Source organism: Haemaphysalis longicornis, unplaced genomic scaffold (genome assembly GCF_048455015.1).
Source record: "Haemaphysalis longicornis isolate Haplotype H1 unplaced genomic scaffold, Haemaphysalis longicornis Haplotype H1 scaffold_7, whole genome shotgun sequence".
NCBI classification, from domain to species: Eukaryota; Metazoa; Arthropoda; class Arachnida; order Ixodida; family Ixodidae; genus Haemaphysalis; species Haemaphysalis longicornis.
Genome location: NW_027526422.1, coordinates 89,253,649 through 89,277,065, shown reverse-complemented (window position 1 = coordinate 89,277,065; position 23,417 = coordinate 89,253,649). Strand labels below are relative to the sequence as shown.

Genomic DNA, 23,417 nt, shown 5'->3' with positions numbered 1-23,417 from the left:
GTTTGGAAGTAGCGTGTGAACGTTTCCCTCACTGCCTTTGCAGATGAAGAGTAATTATTGCTTGCCAAACGAGGAACACTCAAAAAGTTGTCACCAGCTTCTTGTTCTCGTCTCCATCTACCTGGCACAATACTACCATCTACAAGCAAAGTGTCCACATCATCTGAAGTGCAATACATGAACTGGGGCTGATTTTCAATATCAAGAGTTCTGAGATAATTGTGCAGAAGCACAGTGGACCATATCACTTCATCAAGTAGCTCTAATTTACCTTTCATTTCTTGGCGTAGAATCCTCCACCTGTTTGCTAGGATGCCAAAGGAGTTTTCAATAATTCTCCTGGCTCGAGAAAGTCTGTAGTTAAAGATGCGTCTTTCAGCGTTCAGTTGCTTGCCTGGGTATGGGCGCATTAGGTTCTCTCGGAGAGGGAAGGCTTCATCGCCGACCACAACATGAGGTGCTTCCCAAGGACTTCCCGGTAACTGTTTTGGGCCCGGTATGTGCAATAGGCCGTTTCTAAATTTAATCCCGAATTTGCATTCGTTGAAACAACCTGCATCTCCTCGGGATCCCGCCTCGCCTACATCGACTAGAATAAATCTATATCTGGCATCGCACACCGCGAGAAGTAGTGACGCAAACCGGCCTTTGTAAGTGCGGAACAGGCCTCCAGAGTTTGCTGGGGCCTCTATGTGCACATGTTTGCCGTCGATTGCCCCAATGCAATTAGGAAATTGCCAGAGGTTTTCAAAATCAGTCCCTATTTCTCTCCATCGGGCAGTAGTCATTTCTGGCAAGTACAATGGCTCTAGAACCTTATGCAAAGCTTTGCAAGTCTGCAAAACGTAACGGCCCGCCGACGTCGAGGAGACCCGGTACGATTTAGCAATTATCTGCTTTGATGATCCGTGGGCCAGGAACCTGAAATAGGGAATATCTAGACATCACACGCCATTGCTAATGGTTTCTGCATAAGTACATGAAATTTACAATATGATGGCATTATAGCTTGAATAAACCAAGGTGCAAACAAAATCCTGTTCGGAATGCGTGTGCAGGTTTACACGAGAAAATATGAATAATCTAAAGCACAATGTTACACATGTTGCATTACCTGCGAGCTGAAATTAGTTGAGCCCCCAGAGAAAGTGGACAACCTTCCTATTGCTCATCTGTGCAGTAGTGTTGAAATGGTGTTGAACTTATATATACAGCATGTCCTTAAAGGAGCCATGAAGAGAAAACACAAGTTTGGTTCATTCAAAAGATTGTCTCGTTAGAATCATACTGACACAACTTTTAACGTGAAGTTCACTCAAATAAGCCACATAATTAGGAAAAAAACGTCGCATGCCCCTGGCAAGGGACACTTGTAAATGCACAGCTGGAGTGAGCCCGCGCCAATGCCCGCTTTACATTCCTACCCATCATTTTCTTTTGTACCATAGCTCTTCTTGGCCAATCCCCCTAAGTGGGTATGCGCCCATCTCCCCGCGAGGGGGACTCGAGTAAATGCGTTGCATAGGGGGTGGGTGTATGCGTTAACGTTTAGTGTTTGGGGGGTTGGTGGTATCACGTGTACACCACGCCGCTGAGTCGCCAACGCACGCCGCTGACGACGTAGTTTGAATGAGTCAAGGATATAAGGCGCGTTCGTAGCATTGGATTCTGTGTCGGTTTTGTGGCGCAGTGGGTAGAGTACCATGTACCTTGTGTTCCGCCCGCAGGGTCATGGGATCGAAACCGGGCGCCGGTAACTTATTTTTTTTATAGTGTAGTGGCCTGGCTGCGGACGCCTACAAGAACGGGAACGGGTGACATTGTGAGTTAAAGAAATGCTCTGCATTTAAAAAGGGAATGGCCATGCGACCCACTAGCTTATTTCCTGCAACAGAACCTATGATGTCACACGAGACAGCTCTGTGATTGGAGAAGGGCGGCAAAAACAAACAAAAATTAGGCAGAGTATCAGCCTGCCGAACAAGCTATTAGCCTTAAATTTACGGCGCATTCTTTTTAAAGCCGTAAGAATGGTGGTAAGTGTAAGTTACGAAAGCACATGTAAACATAGAAGTACCGCTGCGTACTACTGTTGTTGGTACTGCGCGCACTATTCTTGTTTAGCTGCACAGGACTGCGAGGCTTTGGGGTTGTCTCAGACGACACTGGCCGGTTGATTGACGCGACGGTGTCTTACGTGAACATATCTGTCGAGCGAGCAGTATGTTTCACGAAAAGATTTTCTCCCAGAACAGAAAAAAAGGCAGAAAACGACACATCACGGTATGGTGGCGCCATCTAGGTTCATTAACGTAAACAAACGCGCAACGTAACGTAAAACAAACCGCGATACCAATTCTGCCGTCCAGGGTGGAGACACCCTTTGAACGGTCTCGTGCCGCTGCGATTGGGTCAACGTGCTCTGCGCGTTGTTTGTTTCGTTTCCCACGCGACCCAGCAACGCGAAACAGATCAGTTGATTCAAACTTCGGCAGTTAATCGTGTTGCGGCGATAATTCTAGCGCGATTTTGGTACGACTTGCTTCGCCGGCGAGCGAGCGATCGAGAATGGCGGCCCCAGCGTGTACGTGTCTCTACTCTGTACAGCGGACGCGGGAATCAAGGGACTCTAGGCTGCAGAGCGGTCTGTGATGTCATAGCAGCTACGAAAACACACGATTTAGCGGGAAAATTAAGATTTTAACATAAATTGATTAATTTCTCAGTGAATAAAGCAGCGTTTGCATTCGAACAAGTGCTGGGGGCACTACAAAACACGAAATCTTTCGAATAACACAAACTCGTATTTTGTCTTCATGGCTCCTTTAATGAACCTGAGCCTGATTGAATGGCATGTGATACTCTTGTCTGTGGAAGACCAACGCATGCGCTGAGACCAGATTTCTACGTTGCAACACATGATGCTGCATATGAAGTGTGTTGTGCATGCACAGTTCGTATTTCTAAGTACCAACCGCACGAAACACACTCCAGTAACCCGAAAATGTACACATTTTTTCCGTCTGGTATTTCATATCATGCTGTTATACTACAGTTCATACCATGAGCTAGCTGCAGCACTGTGGAGGCTACATTGTTATCAATAGTGCGCCCACTGAGGGCGCCTGACTCGTCATGAAGGGGGTCCTGAAAGGGCATTCCTTTCTCCCTTCTGGCACAGCAAGGCCCCGGCGCCCTGAGGGGGTGGGCGGTTGACAACAATGTAGCCTCCACAGTGCTGCATCTAGCTTGTGGTATGAACTATAGTGTGAAGTTCAGGAGGACAAAAGACAAGACTTGTAAACCCAAGCACTGCTCTTAGCTATAATTCGGTCAAAACATGTACAGCCAGCCAATTTTGCCGTAATATCACGGGAGCGTCGACCAGCGTGTGGGTCAGTGCCTTACTACGGTAGAAAGCGGCAAACGTGCGAGAGTACATCGCATGCACAGAGCGATCCCGCCAGTGCAAAAGTCATCTGCTAGGCTATTCCTGCAAGCACGACACAGCCCCTTTCCGCTGGTTATCAGCTGCCTTGCTGTGAACAAGGAGCACACAAAACTACTGTCACCGCTCCGGCAATCAAGATAGGCGGCTGACAACTTGTGGAAAGGGGCTGTGTTGTGCTTGCGGGAACAGCCGAGCAGACAACGTTTGCACTGGCGGGACCGCTCTGTGCATGCGATGCACTCTCGCTCGTTTGCCGCTTTACACTGTGATAAAGCACTGACCCAGACGCCGGTCAACTCTCCTGTGATATTACTGCAAAATTAGCCGGCTGTACTTTAAAAGCAAACTGCATACTCAAATTTAACAGCTCAAACTTACTTCAACGTTAAGGCGAGCTTCTCTCCGGCTGACACAGTGACTCTTGTCACCCTTTTTGGCCGGATCAGTGGGCTCACCAAAGCAAGGAGACGGTCAAACCTGCACGGTGGCAACAGCAGAATGCAGGTGTAAAACGGGAACGGCAATGGACGTGGATAGAAGTTTGTCGGTTCAGCAATGTACGGGGTAGAACAGGGCAGCCACTTTTTCCCGACTTACACTGCTATGAAAGAAGACGAGTTTGTGTTTCCCACCAAGCATTTGTTGTCCTAGGGGGCAATGGCACACTATGCATGCAGGTCCCCTTGTACCGGCGTTTACACATACGAAGATGCTTACACGGTCATGGCCCGAACAGAAATAGTAGACGGATAAATGAAACACGACCATCTGTATGATGACCCCGTTGCAAAAGTAGACATTACTCGGGCAGACTTGTTGAATGCAATATCGCGAAGTCAAGCCAGTTGTTTGTCCCTACCCCCTTTAATTTCATAAAGGTTAGCAGAACGCGCGGCTTCCCCGCTAAACATTGCGCGCACGTGTCACAAAAACGGATGCAAAGAAAGTGCAAATAAAAAAAATAATTACCTTTCAACCGACATCCGGAAGTACTCGAAGAAGTCCCGGCCTTCACCAACCCTCATTTCTTGGACCAACGTGAAGTACTCACTGCTTTTACGTCGTCCTCTGAGTATCTGCCGCGTAGGCTTATGGCTACGAGCCACTAGTCGCTTCTGCCTCACGGTGTCGGCTACAACAAATGCCGCCATGAGGGGAAAACTGACTCGAGGCGCATTTTGAATGTATGCTACTAAACATTCCTTCACAGGAGTACTCATCTGGTGACGAACTAAAATCACTGCCACCAGCAAAAAAGCACAGACGCTAGTTGCCGGTAGTGATCAGACCCTAGTGTCTGGTTGCCAGCGGACTAGCGGATTGCAGTGGCGGCTCTGAAACAAGCCAACGGTGTTGCTAGCCATAGCCTCCTGGCTAGCTCAAGAAACTGTTTCGATGAATGCTCGCTGTCCAAAAAGAGGCGCTGTTGACGCTGTTTTGGCTCTGAGGATGTAGCAGGTTGTCATTGGTCCGCTTGGTGGGTAGCCTAAACCAATAGAGAGGCTCTCGTGGCGCCGGAGTGCGCGGTGTGCCGGAGGTACCGTTTAAACCCCTTTCGCCTTCCGCCGCGCGTTCCGGCCGCCGGAATGATTTTGGACGGACCGGAACGCCCTCGACGGAGGTACCGTTTAGAGGCCTTTAGAGTTATTGTAAGTCCAATCGGTCCTCAAGAAACTAATGTGTCAGATGCACGCCGCCAAGAAATTTTTGCGTGTATACGTCGTATGCGTATATACCTTTAGGAAAAGTTAATGAAAAAAAAACGGGTATAGAAATAAGGTGCTTCGTTGTTGAGTCATATCTTCAAATTATTGTGGGCACCTCACCGTAAAAAAGTAGAAATTTGTTCAGCAACTCCATGAGAAAAGTGCGACTAGCACGACGAGTATAGAAAAGTCATGATTGCTTTTGAAAGTGACTGTTTTTGAGCGATATTACGAAGGCTGAAGTTCAAATGGGACATATAAATGGAGCAGGGATAAGCAACAAGTAGGGGGCGAGGGGGAACACAAACTTCTCGTTATTGTTTACTGATGAAAACAAATAACGCGCTGCAAAGATTGGCTTAAACTGAGCTTGCTATTCCGTAAAACTAAGAGGAAACATGTAGAATACAGATACAGTAATCCCTCGTTATAGCGAAGTGAGCAAGACGGCGAAAAATTTCGTTATAAGCGGTATATTGATATAAGCAACCACTCGAGAAAAACTAAACCAGATTAGCTTATTATACGCCACAGCTGCGAGGAATCAAACCGTAATGTATTCACTGAAGCAAAACGTTATTCAGAGTAAGCTGTGGTGGCTGTTTCATGTTCTTGCCGGGCGAGAGCAACCCCTGCTACAATTTGACCATTTGACCAAGCAATGCAGGAGGCTATGGTCGCCGCCCACAAAAATTGGCAGCGGCAGTGCCCCTTTTATAGGGGGGCGTGCGGGCGTCACGAAACGATATACAAGAGTTTTGCGCTGAAAAGCGCCGCAGATGCCGTGGCTCGAGACGAAGGTTGTTTGTTGAGCTCAAAAAATAAATAAATAGTAATAAAAAAGATTAACCGCTCATTGGGCGTACAAAGCACAATCATGAAAACTGATCGGTTTCGCATTAGGGGCATTGCATGATCACTGGGAATTGTTTTCCCGAGTTGTGCAGCCGTGAACACAAGAGTTCTTCGGCGCCTCGTTGTCGGCGACACTGCCAATTCTACGGTTCGATTGCCAGTGTTCGCGCACCGTCGTGTCCACGCCCTTGACCAATGTGTTGCGACGAAGTTCAATGACCCTATCATGCATTTGAACCGTTTGCCCAAAATGGGGATCACCCGAATCGAGCATGACCGGCTCGAGAAAACGGCCGGCGAAGTACCAGCTTGTGTTGACCTGCCATGTTGACAGCCTGACTCGCCGCTGGGTCACCGCGGCACGGCGACGCCTCCGCTCGCCACTTAATTCGCTCTAAGCGGGTCAAGCTCTTCTGGCTCTTCGAGTAATGCGGCCTAAAATGCATCCGTTTGGGTTGGGACCAGAATAAATTTCGAATAAAGCGATATTTCGAATAAAGCGATTTCGTTATAACGAGTGACTACTGTATTTATATTTATTGGACGTAGTTTTTCGATGATTATAATAATTACGCCTGCGTGACTAATAATAGAAGTTCGATTTCTTACACGGGGAGGAAATCGCCGCGGGCCCATGTGCAACACAAAGAAATGCCACTGCCAACACGATCATTGCGGATGACGCGAGCTCACGCACGACACTGATAACTTAGTGAGGCTAGAAAGTATTGGCTATGATCGGGAATCTGCCTGCCTGACCTGTTAAAATTCTGTTCTCCAACGTAAACGAAGCCTGTTTGTGTATTTTTTTAGCTTTACAAAATGGTGCAGCAATAAATGAGTGTTTTTGTAAGTTTTTCCTGAACAAAAAATATTTTGTTCGCGCTCAACCTTCAATCGAAGGTGCCATATTTGTGGTATATTTTCATTAACACCAAAAACGGCGATGAGTTTTACCCGCTTACTAAAAAAATTAAATAAAAACGAATTTCATTCATAAACAGCCAGCGGCCATCTTGAAAAAAATCACCGTCTTAGAACGGTGCAGCACCTGGCTTTAAAGGGACACTGAAGTGATATGTAAACATTGCGGGATTACTTGCGCAAATTGTAGTCCGGAGTCCCCAGTCCATGTTTCGACCACCCTGGGCGCGTTTGCGCGATTTTATTTAGTAGAAAAATTAATTCGAAAATGCTGTCCTCCTCTCTTTACGCTCGCCCATTTTCTGCGGCGTTTTCGTGTGACGTCAGGAGGGGATAAGCTGGCAATTGGCCGCGCTACTGCACGGCTCCCCGGCCCAGTCGGCCCAGCGTTTCGTCCGCCAGCCGCCGACGGGTCGTCGCAATTCGTTCGCTCAGTTGAAACGAAGCCAGGACACGTTTGTGAATGGTAGAATTTGCCTTTCTTTACTTGTTAGTTTGTACACTGTATCTAGCTCCAAGTCAAGGTCGCTTCACACAAGCGCTGCACAAGCGCACATGCGACGCTTCGCTGACTGGTATGCCAGTAGGAAAATATAAGGCCTCTTGAAGGCGGGAGAAAAGTCAGCGAAGTCAATATAGGTACTAAGCAAATAAAATCAACTGATATTTTTACCGTACAGCGTAAAACTAGGGTGCGGGAAGCACTTTTTTGCGCTGGGCGAACAAGCACAGCGGTCAGCAGCACGACTACACATCTGCGAACGCTTTTCCGTCTACGAAATGCAATTGCTAGACGTGAGCTATTGTGGAAACTCGGGCGACGCTTACTGCACGAGCGCAATACAACAAATAGTCACCTAAGCTGCTTGAAATGTCAAAACTAAAGAAAAGTGTAAACTGGTTACACAATGTATACCCTATATTACCAGTGCCATCCGAGCCCGCTTCGTGGCCGAGCGGTCTGGGTTGCTAGGTGTGCCACCGCAAGTATTTTGCAAGTCACTAGTTCGAATCCCCGCGCGTACGTGCTTTTTTTTTGTAAGTTAACCTTTTCGTTTTCCGCTGATGTTTGCTATATTGCGCTCACCTTTTTTTGGTCCGCAACGTTCATGGCTCCACGAACTAGTTCACAAAACGCGCGCAGGCTGGCACTGGCGCGCTAGCGAGTTCTCGTTGGCGTGCTGTTGCCATAAGCACCGACTGCTTGCAGGCAGTGGGCACAGGCCAGAATGAACAGACCCTTGGCCTGGTGCGAACACGCTTTTTACGACACAGGCATGAGGGAGGCAAGCTCCAAATATGGGGGAAAAGCGCATGACATTTGGGCGTCTGCGGGTACGCGGAGGGCGTTCATGCACTGCGTAGGTTTCGGCTAGTGAATGCTACGATGCCAATCCGTCCTAGGAGGCTTATCTTTATGCATTTTTACAGCTGACAACATGGCAGAAGCGCGGTACGATGATTACTGAGTTATTGAGAATGCCCATCCAACAACGCCAACGATTGTGTTTTACAGAACCGAAACCGAAACTTGTTTGGTTGCTCACCTTGGACATCGTCCAATCACGGTGCGGCTCCTCCTAACGTCACAGCTTTAGTTGGTGCGGCCGCCGCAAACCGCGCATGGTAGTTTTAAGTGCGAATGCACTTTATAAGCGACCCCAAACCATCCACCGCCGGCGGCGGCGGCGGCGTCGGCGGCGTCGGCGTCCGCAGTGCTCCTCTATATTTAAAAAAGGAACAGCATCCGGCGCCAGGTTTCGATCCGAGGACTTTGCGGCCGCAGCGCGACGCTCTACCGACCAAGCCACGGACGCGACGGTGATATCAGTGTTAGTGACGCGCCTTATATCTTTAACGCATTCAAACTACGTCGTCAGCGGCGTGCGTTGGCGACTCAGCGGCGTTATAGCGGCTTGATAACTGCGTGGTGTACACGTGATACTACAAACCCGATGGAAGAGATGGAAGAGAAGGCGGCGAGGCGGTGGGCGGCGGGGGCCGAGCGCAAGCGCCGCAAGCGGGCCGACAACCGTGCATTCGCACTTTCACATTCTCCCCCTCGGGGAAATGCGGGGGAATTTTTTCTTCTTTCGCGCTTTGTAAAATAATTACCGATTTGTCAACCGAATAAACGATGAAAAGTGTGCTAATTTGAGCCAGTCTACGCAGTGCAAGCAAAAACGGGAGCTTGACAAATTCACTTCAGTGTCCCTTTAACGTAACGCACGATGCGCGGAATGACGGTATTATTTTATTCGAGGCTGCATCCACTCTAAGGTAATATTGTGTGATCATCCAACAAATGAGGGACTAAAATAAACGGATCTGCCGCCGAGTTTGGCTACGCCTGCCGTCGGACCGGCACCACGCGTTTCTTTCGTTTTGAGAAACGTTCAAACGTTCACGGTTCCTTTTAGATTTCATGGGGGAATCTACACACTCAGCGTGACACTTCTCCACATGCATTTCTGTAGTTTTTCGAGAGCTGTGTTTCTAAATGATCACACATCGATGTAGGGTTTTTGCGGTCTGCCTCTGAATCCAGCAAACCACGAAAGTCCATAGGATATCCACAAATGGTCACAATATCCAATGTCATTTCAGGACATTCATGTGATGTCCATACAATGTTTCACCCAAGATCATCTGCTTGTGGACATCCATGCGATATCACTGCAGGTGTGTTATAACATCATTACGCGATATCGCTAGGACGTCCACAAATTTAAATTTTTCCTTACACTGAGAATTCGCATTTATAGCGTGGTGTACATATAGGGGCCCCATCCACACAAAGTGTGTCTTAGTTCAAATCTCCCCTCATCCCCGTCTTTCCAGCTCCAAAATATTTTCTGGCCTGTTTCTAACTCATATTTTAAATGAAGAGCGGGTAGTTATTTGATTTGGAATTTGAGCAAAATCTGGTTTGCCTTTATGTTTGATTCGCGAATCGGATTCTATATTTTAGGCTGCTTGATTTATGTGGATGAAGAACAAGTGGGACTGTTGATTTTCTCATTCAGTTGTAGGTGAGCACTGGTACAGAGGCTGCTGTACGGAGCCAGTTACGGAGCCTGCTGAGTAGGCAGGATTCTTGTCACCCAAATTTGATGCTTGGGATGCGAGCGGGTGCATTGCATGATGCAACCCACGCGTCTGGGTGTTGTTTGTTTGGTTCTTGCGCGATGGAGTGGCGGGCCTCGTCCAGTCTTGTAACGTCGGGGGAGATGAGGGTGACGGCCGAGTAATTTTGCAGCGTCTCACTGCATCGTGAATAGCCTCGTGGCGTAAGCGGTCGAAGGCTTTACGAATGTTCAAAAGGACGACAAAGGTCACGGTTTTTGGTAGCCTTCGCGTTTTCTAGTGCAGAGACAATTAAGGTCGGCAATTGAATGCAATGGCACTCCGCTGGCGAAAAAAACCCGTCTGCTGCTCAGAGTTCAAGTTGCAGATTCGTTCATACTTGTAATTTGAGGTGTGCGAGCGCCATGGATTCGAGAATTTTGGAGGCAACGCTCGTGAGTGAAATAGGACGAAAAGAGGAGAAAAGTTTGGGAGATTTGTTCTTTTTTAGGATGGGAGGGACAAGTTGGAGGCCAAATTGAGCAGGGAGGGTGCCGGAAGATAAGTGGAAGTTGCAAAGTCAAGAAGGCGCGAGTGCTGCCTCTCGGCTACGGGCGCACTTTTCCTTTTTGCATTTTGAATGGCCCGCATGAGCTCGGCCGCCATGAAAGGAGCTTCAAAAGCCGTGCTCAGGGCGAAGGAGGGAGCCGGCGTCAGATTCTTCGTTTTGGGCTGCGGCAGGGTTTGCGCGAGAAGAGAAAGCTCGGCCACGTTTTTTCCCCTTGCGATGGAGCAGGCGAGGAGGACGGGGGGGGGGGGGGGGGGGGAGAGGTTGTATGTCGGGGTCGCGGAAATGGCGCGAAGCAAGTGCCGTGCATGGAGGAAAGAATACTTTTCTTTCCTCCATGGGTGAGGCCCTCGTCCTGCAGTAGACAGGCTGACGATGGGGATTTCATTTATGTGCGTGCGTGTGCGTGTAAGTGCCGTATTATATGCAGCTAAAGTACAGTAATTAAAGTACACGAGGCGATGGTACAGTGAACCAACGTTTTCTAAACCAACCTAATCTGAACCAACCTAATCTAAAAACGTTGCAGTGAACTGTGGCTAAGACGTCCATTGGGCATAACCATTTGAACTTTTATAGGCGACGTAATTTCTCCAAAACATGGGTTAGTGTGGTGTTTCACATAATAAATAAATGGAAAGCTGCTATACATTCAACATTCCTCAATATTGCGGCAACCTAGATAAACATGTACACAGGCAATATAAATTTGAAGGTTTTTCGTGAGCATTGCTAAATATGTAGAAACTGTGCGTGCGCGTTGATCACATTTAACCACACTCCCGAAATTAACGTATCCTGACGTTATATGTACTATATCGCAAACATTCAAGTGTGCTGTACAGGATCATTTGAATTTTTAGGCAGCTTATGTAACCCTCACGTGAAATCGTTTATCATCATAAATATGACATTTGCCAACATTCGGCAACATTGCTGCAATGCGTAAAGAGCGTGTAAATGGCAAAGTTTCTCATGCGTTGTTTTTAAACGTTGCATGAATGTATCCAACGTTGGCCCACATTTGGCAACATTGCTGCAACGCAAGAAAATGTGCATGTGGGCAACATTGCATATGCGTTAAACGTTGCGTGAATGTTGTTGGATGCGTCCAACACTGATTTTACGTTGGCCCACATTTGGCAACATTGCTGGAACGTGAAAAAACGTGCATACGGGCAACGTTGCCCATCCGTTGTTTGTAAACGTTGCATAAATGTTTTTGAATGGGTCCAACGTTGGCCCACATTTGGCAACATTGCTGAAACGTGAAAAAATGTGCATACGGGCAACGTTGCGCATCCGTTGTTTGTAAACGTTGCGTGCATGTTGTTGAATGTCTCCAAAGTTGGCCCACATTTGGCAACATTGCTGTAACGTGAAAAAACGTGCATACGGGCAACATTGCCTATACGTTGTTTGTAAACGTTGCGTGCATGTTGTTGAATGTCTCCAACGTTGACCCACATTTGGCAACAGCTGCAACGTGAAAAATGTGCATGCGGGCAACGTTGCCTATACGTTGTTTGTAAACGTTGCGGGAATGTTGCTGAATGTGTCCAATGTTGGCCCACATTCGGCAACATTGTCACCACGTTGTGTAACGTTGCCTAACGTTACACAACATTGGCAACACGGCAGAAACGTTGCGGCAACAATTTGTGCTACTAGGGTTAGGACCTCCCAATGTCCGTCCGCATCCATCCGTGCGCACACAACCATCAAGCGAAATTCGATTTGAGCCGTGAGTTGCAGTTTCATTTAGGGAATAATCAAGGTGCAACTCACGGGTCAAATCGAGTGACGGCCGCGGCGCAAATAGAATGTCACTCGGGGTACAACTTGGATGCCATTTCGAGTCCCCATACTCCGCACCCTCGCCATGATCGACGGAGTGGAGATGCTGCCATTTTTCTGCACATTTCATCATGACCAAAGATTTGACCATGAAGAGAGTTGCGATGAAATTCGTGCCGAAGCTGCTCACGGTGGGGCAAAAGCAACTTCATGTTGAAGTATCAAAGGACATGCTGAATTCCACAAACAGTGACCCCGACTACATGAATGCCCTAATGGCGGGTGGTGAGTTTTGGTTGTATGGGTACAGCCCAAAATCCAAATCCCAGTTGTCACAGTGGAAGCATCCCGCGTAACCAAGACCAAAGAAGGCCCGCCAAGTGCACAGTAACGTCAAAGTGATGCTGACTGTTTTCTTTGACTCCTGCGGTGCGGTACACCACGAGTACCGCACCACAGGGTCAAACAATCAGCAAAGAGTACTACCACAGGGCTGTCCTCCGTTGCCTACGTGATGCTGTGCGGCGTAAGAGAGCGGAGTTGTGGCCAACAGGAAATCGGCACATCCGTCCCGACAACGCTCCTGCACATTCGTCGCACTTGATTCAGACTTTTCTGGCGAAAAACCAGACTCCTGTAGTTCAACAGGCCCCTTAGTCTTCTGATGTGGCCCCCTGCGACTTCTGGCTGTTTCCCAAAATCAAGAGGTCATTGGAAGGAGCGCGATTTCAGACAAGAGATGTCATTATGGCTGCAACGACTGCTGAGCTAAACTCCGTTCCGAAAGAGGCTTCCTCGGAATGCGTCCAACAATGGCAGCACCGCTGTGTGGAGTCCCAAGGAGACTACTTTGAGGGTGATTAGGTTTCCAACACTCCAGTTATGCAAGTTTTTTTTCTTCGGCCAAAGGTCGGATACTTTTCTAACAGGCCTCGTAAACATTTAACGACGGCGCAGGCTACACGCATGCGCATGAGGCTCTCCTCAAGACGAGAGGAAGACGGGACGTGGCTATAATGAAGCATAGAGCACTGTGGGGCTACAACCGATACGAGGTGGTAAGGGGAGTCTGGAAAGGGGTCATGGTACCAGGATTGGCTTTCGGGAATTCGGTTATCAGGCCTAGAGGTAAATGAGAGGGTGGTAGGCAGATTGGCCTTAGGAGCCCACAGCAAAACTGCGAACAAAGCGGTACAGGGGATATGGGCTGGTCATCATTTGAGAGGCAAGGGAAGCAGAAAGCAACATAAAGTGTGAGGAGCGACTTTGTGTTTAAGTATATATAGGAGGAACAGGGCCGTACAGCTGACCGAGCGGCACGGAAAGTCGGTCGGGGAAAGTGGGGTATGCACAACAGCTAAAAAGGGGGTAGAGGCAGTAGAGACAACGAATTTGTCACAGAGAATAGAAGGAAAAAATACACTGGAGACTTATAGGACAGGGAAACTAGAAATCAGGAAGGAAGGATTCCATGGCAATACGAGAGGCAGTGCATTGCTCTTTGAGGCATGGATCTACAGGCAGCAGGATCAAACGTGTATGCTGCAGCAGAGATCGGGAAGTCATAGACTGTTTTCAGGGACTGCACAGAGGTACGACCGCCGTGGGGCGATGGGGAAATGATGGAGGTTTTGGGATTTGGTGTGAGGAGGATAATCAACTTCATGGCCATAGAGGTGGCGAAGAGGAGGCTGGAATGGTGGTCGAGAAATAGTAGGGGAGAGATGGGTACGCAGGGGGAGAAATCATACAGATGAGAATTTCGAACAGCGGGGGGGAGAAAAAAGGGGTGGGAGGCAAGCATATTAGGTAAGCTAAGCGTAGGGAAAGTAGGGGGAATGAAACAGGCAAGTCGGTTGCTGACAACCGACATCTTGATTCAAAGGGAGAGCCACTGATCATCATCATCAGCGTGCCCTCCTTAGGTGTCGCACTCTCTCTATAGCACTCAAATGTATGCCCAGCTCAGTAAATGTGGTGCATCAAGATAACTTACACGGCCTAAATCCACCAAGGTAGATAGAAACAGTGGCCAACTACTTGAAAAGCACTGGATTGCATTGCTTGATACAAATCTCTGCTGCCAGGTTTGTCTGGCTTTAAGGTCACTTTTGCTACTGATGCTCTCACGGGCCTGCACATGCGGTAGCACAGTAAAAGCTCGTTACTTTGAATTGAAAGGGGACGCCATCTCAGTTCAAATTAGTGGAAGTTCAAACTAAGGAAAGTGAAAAATAGCAACAGTACTCAGCAACTGGGAAGCGTTCGGGCAAGTCAACACAATGATGCTTGAACCATGATGCGGTCTTACTTTTGCTCCTAAACGTGACAGTCAGCACTGCGTGAAGAGATTTTCAAAAAAATTGTGTTGTGTGTGCGCTTATAACCGTGGAACCTTAATAAAGAAGCAATGCATACCTGTTTTGTTGCCCCGTATTGGCAAATAGGAAAACAAATGCAGTTATGGTTTCACCGAGACTTTCCTCCTCAACTCGTGAAGTGACGTTTCAGCAAGTCAGTAAGAAGCGAGTCATAGTTCTCTCTCGTCTGCACAATTTGTCGGCACAGAGCGGTCCTGCAAAGGGTCAGATAAAGCTACAACATCGGCGCCATGATGAAACTCGCCCTGCAACTGAATGGGAGATGTCTGATCTGTGATACGACTGATCAACATTAATCAACTTTCAGTCAACAACACGGGCGAGTGGCGCAGACAGCAGTAACCACGTTTAATCTAAGCTGGGCATTCGTAAACTGTTTTCGCTATTTTACACGAGTCTGAACTGTCGTTTTGCTAGCCGATGTTCTTGACCAAGTTTGCCTACGTCTGTATCACGTAGCCTGTAATGTGAGTTGCGCAAACGTAAAACTTCTGACCTGGTGAGATAAATGACCGAACGCTTAAAATGAGAATTTATTACATAAAAACGTTTATCGAAGGAACTTCGATTAGTCGGAATTCAATACCTATCCATCATTTACTCATCAAGCGCAAAAATAACTAGCGAGAAGCAGCGATACAGCGCCGAGTTATGGTGGCTAGAAGGGCATAGCCAAGTCGCCGAGTCCCACCATCACGCAGTTCGACGATTGCTTTCCTGTTTCCTGCAATAAACAATGCTGTTAATGCTGTTTCATTGATTGTATACGCTCCCCTTTGGCTTACTGCAGAAGCGCTCAACAGTAAGTTAGCGGTTAAAGCTCTGGGTTGGATAGAATTTATGAAAACATGACAGACTTCTGGGTTACAAATGCGAAGAGGCTTTTATGCAGAAGTTTTTGGCGGTTAGAGTGTCCGACAAGGCTGGCGGTAGCGTTGGGCTGGCCCGGAGGCCCCAAGGTCGAATCGCACACGGGGCACTTTTTTTTTTTTTTGCTTGAGCGGTTTTGTGCCATTTCATCCAAAAGAGGCAAGATTCCGAAGAGAATTCGGCAAAAGAACGTGAAATTCAGCAGGGAAACTGGCTACAAACTATACAAACAGCCAGTTGGTCTGAGTTCTGCTGCAATGGTTGCTAGACTACTGAAGCGGTCACGACACCGCTCACGTGGATAGAAAACTGTTTTTTGGCAACGAATAAGGGGTGAATTATTTTTAAAATATCGGGTTTGCAGCTTTGCAGAACAATATACACAAAGAACGTTAAACGCATTGAACTCTCGAATGTACTTGACGTGACGTCACTCTAGTTGCGCTGCCGACCAACGACGCGCATGGTCGCTTGCGATGCGCCATAAAATGCGAATTTGAAAGGCGCCTCCTAAATTCCAGAAGCAATGAATTGTGAAAATATTTGGGATTTATCTTCTTAAAAGGTCGTTCAAGCAGACAAAATTAAGCAAAGACAAATGCACTTTCTCTTCACGACCCCTTTAACAAATGAAATTAGGAGGAAGCCTCATCTTTGCCTTCTTGATAACTGAAGAAAAGATGGCTGGCATGTGCTCCTGAGCGGATGGCCATACTATGCTTCGTCCTCGTCCTCCTTGTCGTCATTGGCAGAGACAGGATTTGCGCTTCTGACCGGTGATGTAATTCCCTCATCTCTCCCCGCACCGCACACACCACTCTACTCGTGTCCTCACAGGCAGATTTCGCAAAGAATGCGTCTTCTATAACACACGCCATGCGGGATTTACATTGGTTTCCATTTTCCTTCTCCGTTCTATACAGTGTCATGTGTAGAGACGGTGCGTTTTTCTGGACTTGGGCCAGGCGCCAAGGCGGTGGCGCATACTTCGAAATATGCATGGTGGAGCATGCTTCGGTTTGAATTAAAGGGGCCCTGAAAGAGGTTTCACCAATACCTGGGTGCTCATATTTACAGGTAAATCAATGTTCTACCTAGTAGTCACCTCCTTCGGGAATTTCGCTAAAGCGCTGAATATTAGTGGAATTATTGCAAATCAAAACTTGCATTTTTTGCCCGCACCGCGATTCTCCCTTGTTTCGTCCATCTCCTGGCCCCACGCGAGCGGGAATGCCCATGATGCCTCCCTTATTGGTGACGTCTGCAAGAAAGAACATCCAGTTGCACGCGCCTGCTACCGCAATATTCTGCACCTCAGCATCGCTTTGGGACGGGGCCATCTGAATTTCTGCATTCCAGTTGGGCCGTTTTTTTGTCGTTTCGCTTATGATTCCTGCACTCCACTCACAGCTGAAAAGCTGATGGAAGGAATGGTGTGGGACTTTCATGCCTCCACACCATGCTAAATGATCACGCGAAAAGAGAACGACCCTGTCACCACACGTTCGCAGCGACGACGTGTCTTGGTACATATGGAAGTCTAAAATGCGTGAGCGAATGGCTAAAGAATTGCCTCAAAAATTGTTAGGGTGAGCATGTACATGCGTTATGAACCGACGTCGGTTGATGTAATGCTTATTTGGCCGCTTGTTCGCACCAATGTCGAGCTTGGTCGTGTTGTGATGACGCCACGCACGCGCCGCCGCGTACACGGGCAGTAGTGGTACTCCATTCCGTTATTTCGATTGGTTCTGAACATTTGTAACTGTAACAAAAAGGCAGCCGAAGGGTTGCACGGTAGGGCGCAGGGACTTTTTTAGAGTGCGTCGTGCATTCCATTTCCCCCTCCCCCTTAACTTTCGGGGAAACTTCTACGCGACCCTGCGTTTATCAACTACAATACAAGTACACCATAACCGATATTATGAGCGGTCTCAGAAGGGTATTGTGAGTTTTGGGACCGTGCGCACCTTCCTCTGTGTTTCACTGTGCGTATGATTGCACAAAACAGTAATCCACCCTCGCTTTTTCAGTAACCCTGATGGCCTAGAGGCCCTTTTCTCTGTGTAGGGGCTGCTCGTTAATTTTTTTTTTTTACGTGCTCAGTTCTGATAATTGTGATATGTGGAGGGTTTGGTTTCCGGCTGCGGTGCTGTATACCCTCTTCCCCCTCTGCCTCCTCAAGCCTACCTTGTGTCTTGTTTAAGTGGATGGAAGGAAACTGTTTACCCTGTATAAAGACACACCAATATTGCTGAATACACACATCAGTATTTCTTGCTCTCAATGTACAATTGCCTTTTTATATACTATACATACGAAGCACAAGTTTAAAACTGAACAAATCCTGCTAATGACCTAAACAATATATTGATGTTTGATGTGGTAGTTCCACAGTTCAACCAAAAAGTTTTGTTTTGGATTCGCGAATACGATTCGGAAACCATGCCACTTCCGTATTCGAACCCTCAACTTTGAGTAAGCGTGAGGCTTTACTGCGGCATGACAAAACTGGAGATTGCATGGAAATAACCTGTATAGGCTCCGGACAGCGCCCAGAGGGCGACACGGAGCCCGCGACACCCAGCGCCCCCTTCGGCAGTATGCGCAACACTGGGTCGGTCCCCGCAAGCCGGTTCTGCTGCCTCGGGGGCGCTCTTCTTTTCGCAGCGCGGATTAAGCATATTAGTCGCCCCTTTTGGGCTTAAAACGAAGTAAGAGATTGTAAAGTAATCCTGCCACATAGTGCATGTGAATGGAGAAGGATTTATTCGGTTGAACTTGCGTATGAGAAGGCATATAAAGGCTTATAAGGGTTATGGCTTCGGTGAGTTGCTGCATGATTACAAAAGGGGAACAGCGCAAACTCAGACAAAACACAAGAAGAAGAATGTGACAAATACAGCGCTGGGTTTGTCACATTCTCCTTCTTGTGTTTTGTCTGAGTTTGCGCTGTTCCCCTTTTGTAAGCATATAAAGGCCGCATAGGCGTGATGCCCAGAAGGGAAACGCTTGTACAGCCTGCCTGCGGGGCAAACCTTTCTCAAGATCAACATGTTTCGCTTCAAAAGAAAACGTAATTTATATTGTTCACTCCGCAAAAGAGGAGGCTTTGTCTGCAAATATATCAGACGTTGCGCGATGTTTCCGCGTGGGGTATTCCATCCATGTGAGTGCACTTGCATGCGACTGCTGAACTACTAACTGGACCACAAGGGAGCAACATATAGGTCTTTGATCCGAATGTGATGCTCCATACATGTAACAGTATGAAATTAACGTTTGTTGGGGTATAGCGAAAGTGCGGACGTTAATAAGTGCCCGCTTCGCCGAGAAACTTTTGGGCTTCCAGTTGTAGCCCAGTACGTTAGTTGCATATATGTAAACACGCCCCCCAAAAAAAGAAACTCATCACGAGAAGGCTATCACAAGAAATTCCTTTGGGCAGGGATGGGATGGTGGGGGGGTAAGCAGAACATCTAATAGGCGAATCGGAATAAATTACGGAATATTCATATTCGGGTATTTTTTTTTTCTCCACACCAACGGGTTCGGCAGGAGACCTCCGTTAGGAAGGAATAGTAGCGCTTTTATTACCGTCAACACCTTTACAAGTCACGGGAGAAAAAATTTAGCTCCCTGAGTACACCCCTCACTGGTCCAGAGTGACCGCAATCACAACGGATGGGATAAATAAAGTTTGTCCTCCTCCTTCTCCTCCCCGAATGCGAAAATTTTTTTCCTGTGTACATATTGTTCCAACTTTGATTGCGGCACGTCGTAGCTCTATTTTTCTTTGTTTTTCAGTGGCTTATACAACAATTTCATTGTTTCTTTTGCAAGAAGAGGCGGTGATTTTATGCTATCCAAATGCTCGCGAAACATTTGGGAATATTGACGCCTATAAGTGTCCGCGCCCAATATGTGCTTATATGTATTTAATTCAGCGGTATAAGCACGTGCAACATTAGATGAAGCACAGTAGAACCGCTGGGTGATAAAGCTACAATGCTATAACTGTGCTTGGGGGCCCTCTTTGTTACCAAATTCAGAGCGCAATTATGTGTATTGACCGCCTGCTAACCAGCCTACTAACAAGCTGATCGTACACCACGGCAGCATGTAATTCGCTCGCTTAATGTGGGCCTTTCAAGATTCAGTAACCATGCTCGGTGTCTGCAAAAAAAAAAAAAACAGAGAAGAAGAGTCCGCGGGAGAATGCAAAGCCTTGAACACATGCTTCCCAGTTGTGCTAGCCTACTGATCGGCAGCGAGGCGACAGCATTTTATCAGTGCCCCGTTTTATTTGGAGGCTTCCCCCGACTGTATAACATTTTGCATGACTGTGTTGCACTATGCACTACATATACGCGCAAATAACGTTATAACAAACGTTTTTTGCTAAGTTGCGTTCACTGGCGCTGAAGGCGGTCGGCGCGGCGGGACCGACCCAGAGTTGCACGTGTCTGTCGGGGCTGGCGCTGCTCTCGCGCGGCAAACTTCGCTGTCCGGAGCCTATACTAGATTGAGCCTACACTTTGTGTCACATCAATGTTGTTCACCTAATTTCAAGAATTCCTAGCTTGTTAGCTGAACATTTCTTGAATAACAGTCGCATGTAAGGTTCCATGAAGCCCCCACCATACCTGACCTCTAGCAACAGCACTGTTTCGAGCAACAAAGGCATCGTGTGCCCTGCTGTGACTGCGATTTCACCCTGCGGGAACAGTGCTTGCCGTACTTTTGTTTCACACTTTATGCGAAAAACTTTGGTCGATATTGGTTCCTCATTACCCAATAAACCTTCCGGGACTCCTCTTCTGCTCTTAACTGAGCTTATATTTTCTACTAGCGTTGCTGGTCGCGCACGAATATGCAGTTTGCAATGCCGAGAAACAGACTGTTGCCAAAGCGAACGGCCGAAGCGCCGTAAGCTGAAACACGGATAGCATTAACGCTAGTGTAGAGTTTTGTGTGCTTTATGAACAACTTTTATTACACTTTAGGAACTAACAGAACAGAGCCGCATTCATTACAGCATTAATGTTGTCGGGGCGCAGTTTTTGCTTCTTGATCGAACCCGTTGTTGTGGCTTAGTGCTTAAGGCGTTGTGCAACTGAGTCCAAGGACACGGGTGCAATTCCTGGCCGCTGCGGCCGCTTTTCTGATGAAGGTGAAAAGCAAAAACGCTCATGTATTTGAGAGATTTCGGTGCACGTTAAATATCCCCAGGGGGTCAAAATTAATCCGGAGCCCTCCACTACGGCACGCCTCATCGCCTACGTTGCATCGGCGCAACGCAGGCGATGCGCCATCAATCAATCAAATCAATCAATCAGCTTCTCAATCGATTCGTGACGACCGTGCAGCCGATCGGTATTGTCAATGGCTCTGGTTAGCGAGCCAGTCACACCACGCAGACTTTCAATCGCCGACGTGTTCGTGTCGTCGCCGGCGTCGTGTGACAAGGCAGTCTGCCAACTCATAAGTCGGTGTCACCGTTGTGTCGGTCTAGCGAACACGCCCTAATGAAAAGCTTGGAAACAGAGCAAAAAAGATAAATGTAGACGAACACGATAGTGTTAAGCATGCTGCAGGAAGGAAGGAAGGAAGGAAGGAAGAATGTAGAAGAAAGGCAGAAAAGTTAACCTGGCTAGAGCCTAGTTTGCTATCCTGCACGTGGGAAAGGGGAAATGGGCAAAAAAGAGAGAGGGAAAAAAAAAGACGAAAAGTTGGACCAGACACGTATGTCCAGCACTGAGGCACTGACAGTGATTGACACTGGAAGCTCTCAGTCTATAGCCTAGTGTTCAAGTTCGTCGCCCGTAGAAAACGTAATAGTTCCTTAGTCGCCTTCTGAGCAGATGGCTGAGAAGGCCAGTGGCACAGAATCTTTCCCTCCGAAAATGGCCGCCGAGAGTCCAGGTTCCTCAGCGCTGACGACAGCTTTTTTCTTTCAGCCGAGTAGCGTGGGCACTCGCATAAAACGTGGCGTATCGTCTCCGATGTGCCGCACGTTTCGCACTCCGCCCTTGCTGCCATTCCTATTAAGTACGAGTAAGCATTTGTGAATGCCACCCCCAGCCAGAGACGGCAAAGAAGAGTTGCGTCAGACCGTGGGAGGCCTAGTGGAAGGGGACGTTGCAGGTGCGGGTCAAAGGCACCTATGCGTGCGCATGTGGAATCTTCTGGAGACCATTGCTGCTGCGACCAAAGGTGCTGCTGCGACCACTCGACACTGAGCAGACAACACTTCTCTTCGCCAGAAGTGCACGAAAAAGCCACCCAATAGCAGGACTTCTGCTTTGTGACGCATGGGAGAATCGATGACGTGCATGCGTCAGAGTGGCGGAGCCCAAATATATGCCAAGAAAGGGTGGGAACGTGGCGACAAACTTTGCAGCGAAAGTGTGAGCTTTCCGCTGCACATAAAAAAGTTATACTTGGCACAGGTAACGTTGACCACCCAACCTAATGATTGCGCTTGTTCATTTAGTGCGCTCAAAGTGCCTTTCAGGACCCCTTTTACACGCTTTCTTATACATAGTCTTGTATGGATACTTGGCCGGACGAACTCATACAGTTGAAATTATCCATGAATTCAAATTATTGAAGTTCGAATTAATGAGCTTTCACTGTATAATCTCAAGCTCCCTTCAACTTGCCCTGAGAATAAAGTTATCATGCATTCAATTTGGGGCATTGTTATCGATTCACATTGTGAGGGCATCATATCAAAAGCTCAAAGGGCAGGCTATTTTGTACGAAACAGTTAAGCATTCTATATTTGGGGCTCTGGTTGCTGGAATCAATCAGCATAGCCAGGTGTTACGAGCTCTCTTCTAGGCCGGGTGTTTCATCAGAACGTATGAAAACCTTTGCAAGTTGTTTCCATTGAAGCTGAAGCTTTTGTTCGCAAAATGTGCATTTCCTACCTTTATTTTGCACTGCAGATTTACCCCATGGAGCGCAAGCCCAGAGGCAGGTGCCTCATCATAAACAACACATTTACGTATTCTCCCAGTCTTTTCCGAGACGGCTCGGAGAAGGACGCGTGTCGCATGGAGAAACTCTTCACAAAGTTCGGCTTCAAGTGCCTGGTGTACTCTGACCTCTCTGCAAAAGTGAGTTCTTGTGTGTGGCTTGCACCCAAGCCCTTAAAAAATTAAGGCTCAATCCATTAAAAAGAACAATATCCAGAATGGAAGGCATTACTCTGTCTGAGCTTTGCATTAGCAGTATCAGCAGAGTGTCAATTCTCAGTGTTGTAAATTTTTGTCATTGTCTTTGGTCTAAATGCATTATTTGTGATGCGTTGAAATTCTCTAAAGATTGAAACATGCTTGCATGTCAATCATTTTTCAAAGTGATCTAGAAGTATTAGTACTATGAAAATGGAAAAGAAGAGAAAGCCTTTTGCAGCCTTATTTTGCATCTAATAAGCACATGCACTAATATTGGGTATGCTTGAAAAACAGGGTCACGTAAGACCATTTCGCTTGTGGCAATCAGCCAGTGCCGTGTGAAACAACCCCAAAGTGCCGGACTGCTGTGCAGCCGTGACAAGCATAGCGAGTGCAGTACCAACAGCAGTACACACGGCTGCTTCTGTGCATATGTGTACTTTTGTAGTTTCCATCGTTTACCACATCAATCTTACGCCTAAAAAATAGGCATTAAATTGAAGCGTAAATAGCTCATTCTGCAAGCTTATAAGCCCCGCTTAACTTGCGTTTGCTTTTGCTGGCCTCAGCCAGTTGCACAGCTGCCCATAATACGTCAGGTTCTAGTGCTGGAAA

General features: G+C 47.5%; 1 protein-coding gene across 2 annotated transcripts in view; it reads left to right on the top strand.

The window, feature by feature from the left end:
- LOC144146056 (caspase-2-like) overlaps positions 1-23,417 on the top strand; it is a 237,932-nt gene that overhangs the window by 198,826 nt on the left and 15,689 nt on the right. For both annotated transcript variants that reach the window (XM_077677986.1, XM_077677985.1), the window contains one exon: positions 22,572-22,742. In XM_077677986.1, coding sequence (XP_077534112.1) covers positions 22,581-22,742 — 162 coding nt within the window. In that variant the 5' untranslated portion in view covers positions 22,572-22,580. The remainder of the gene's footprint in view (positions 1-22,571; positions 22,743-23,417) is intronic.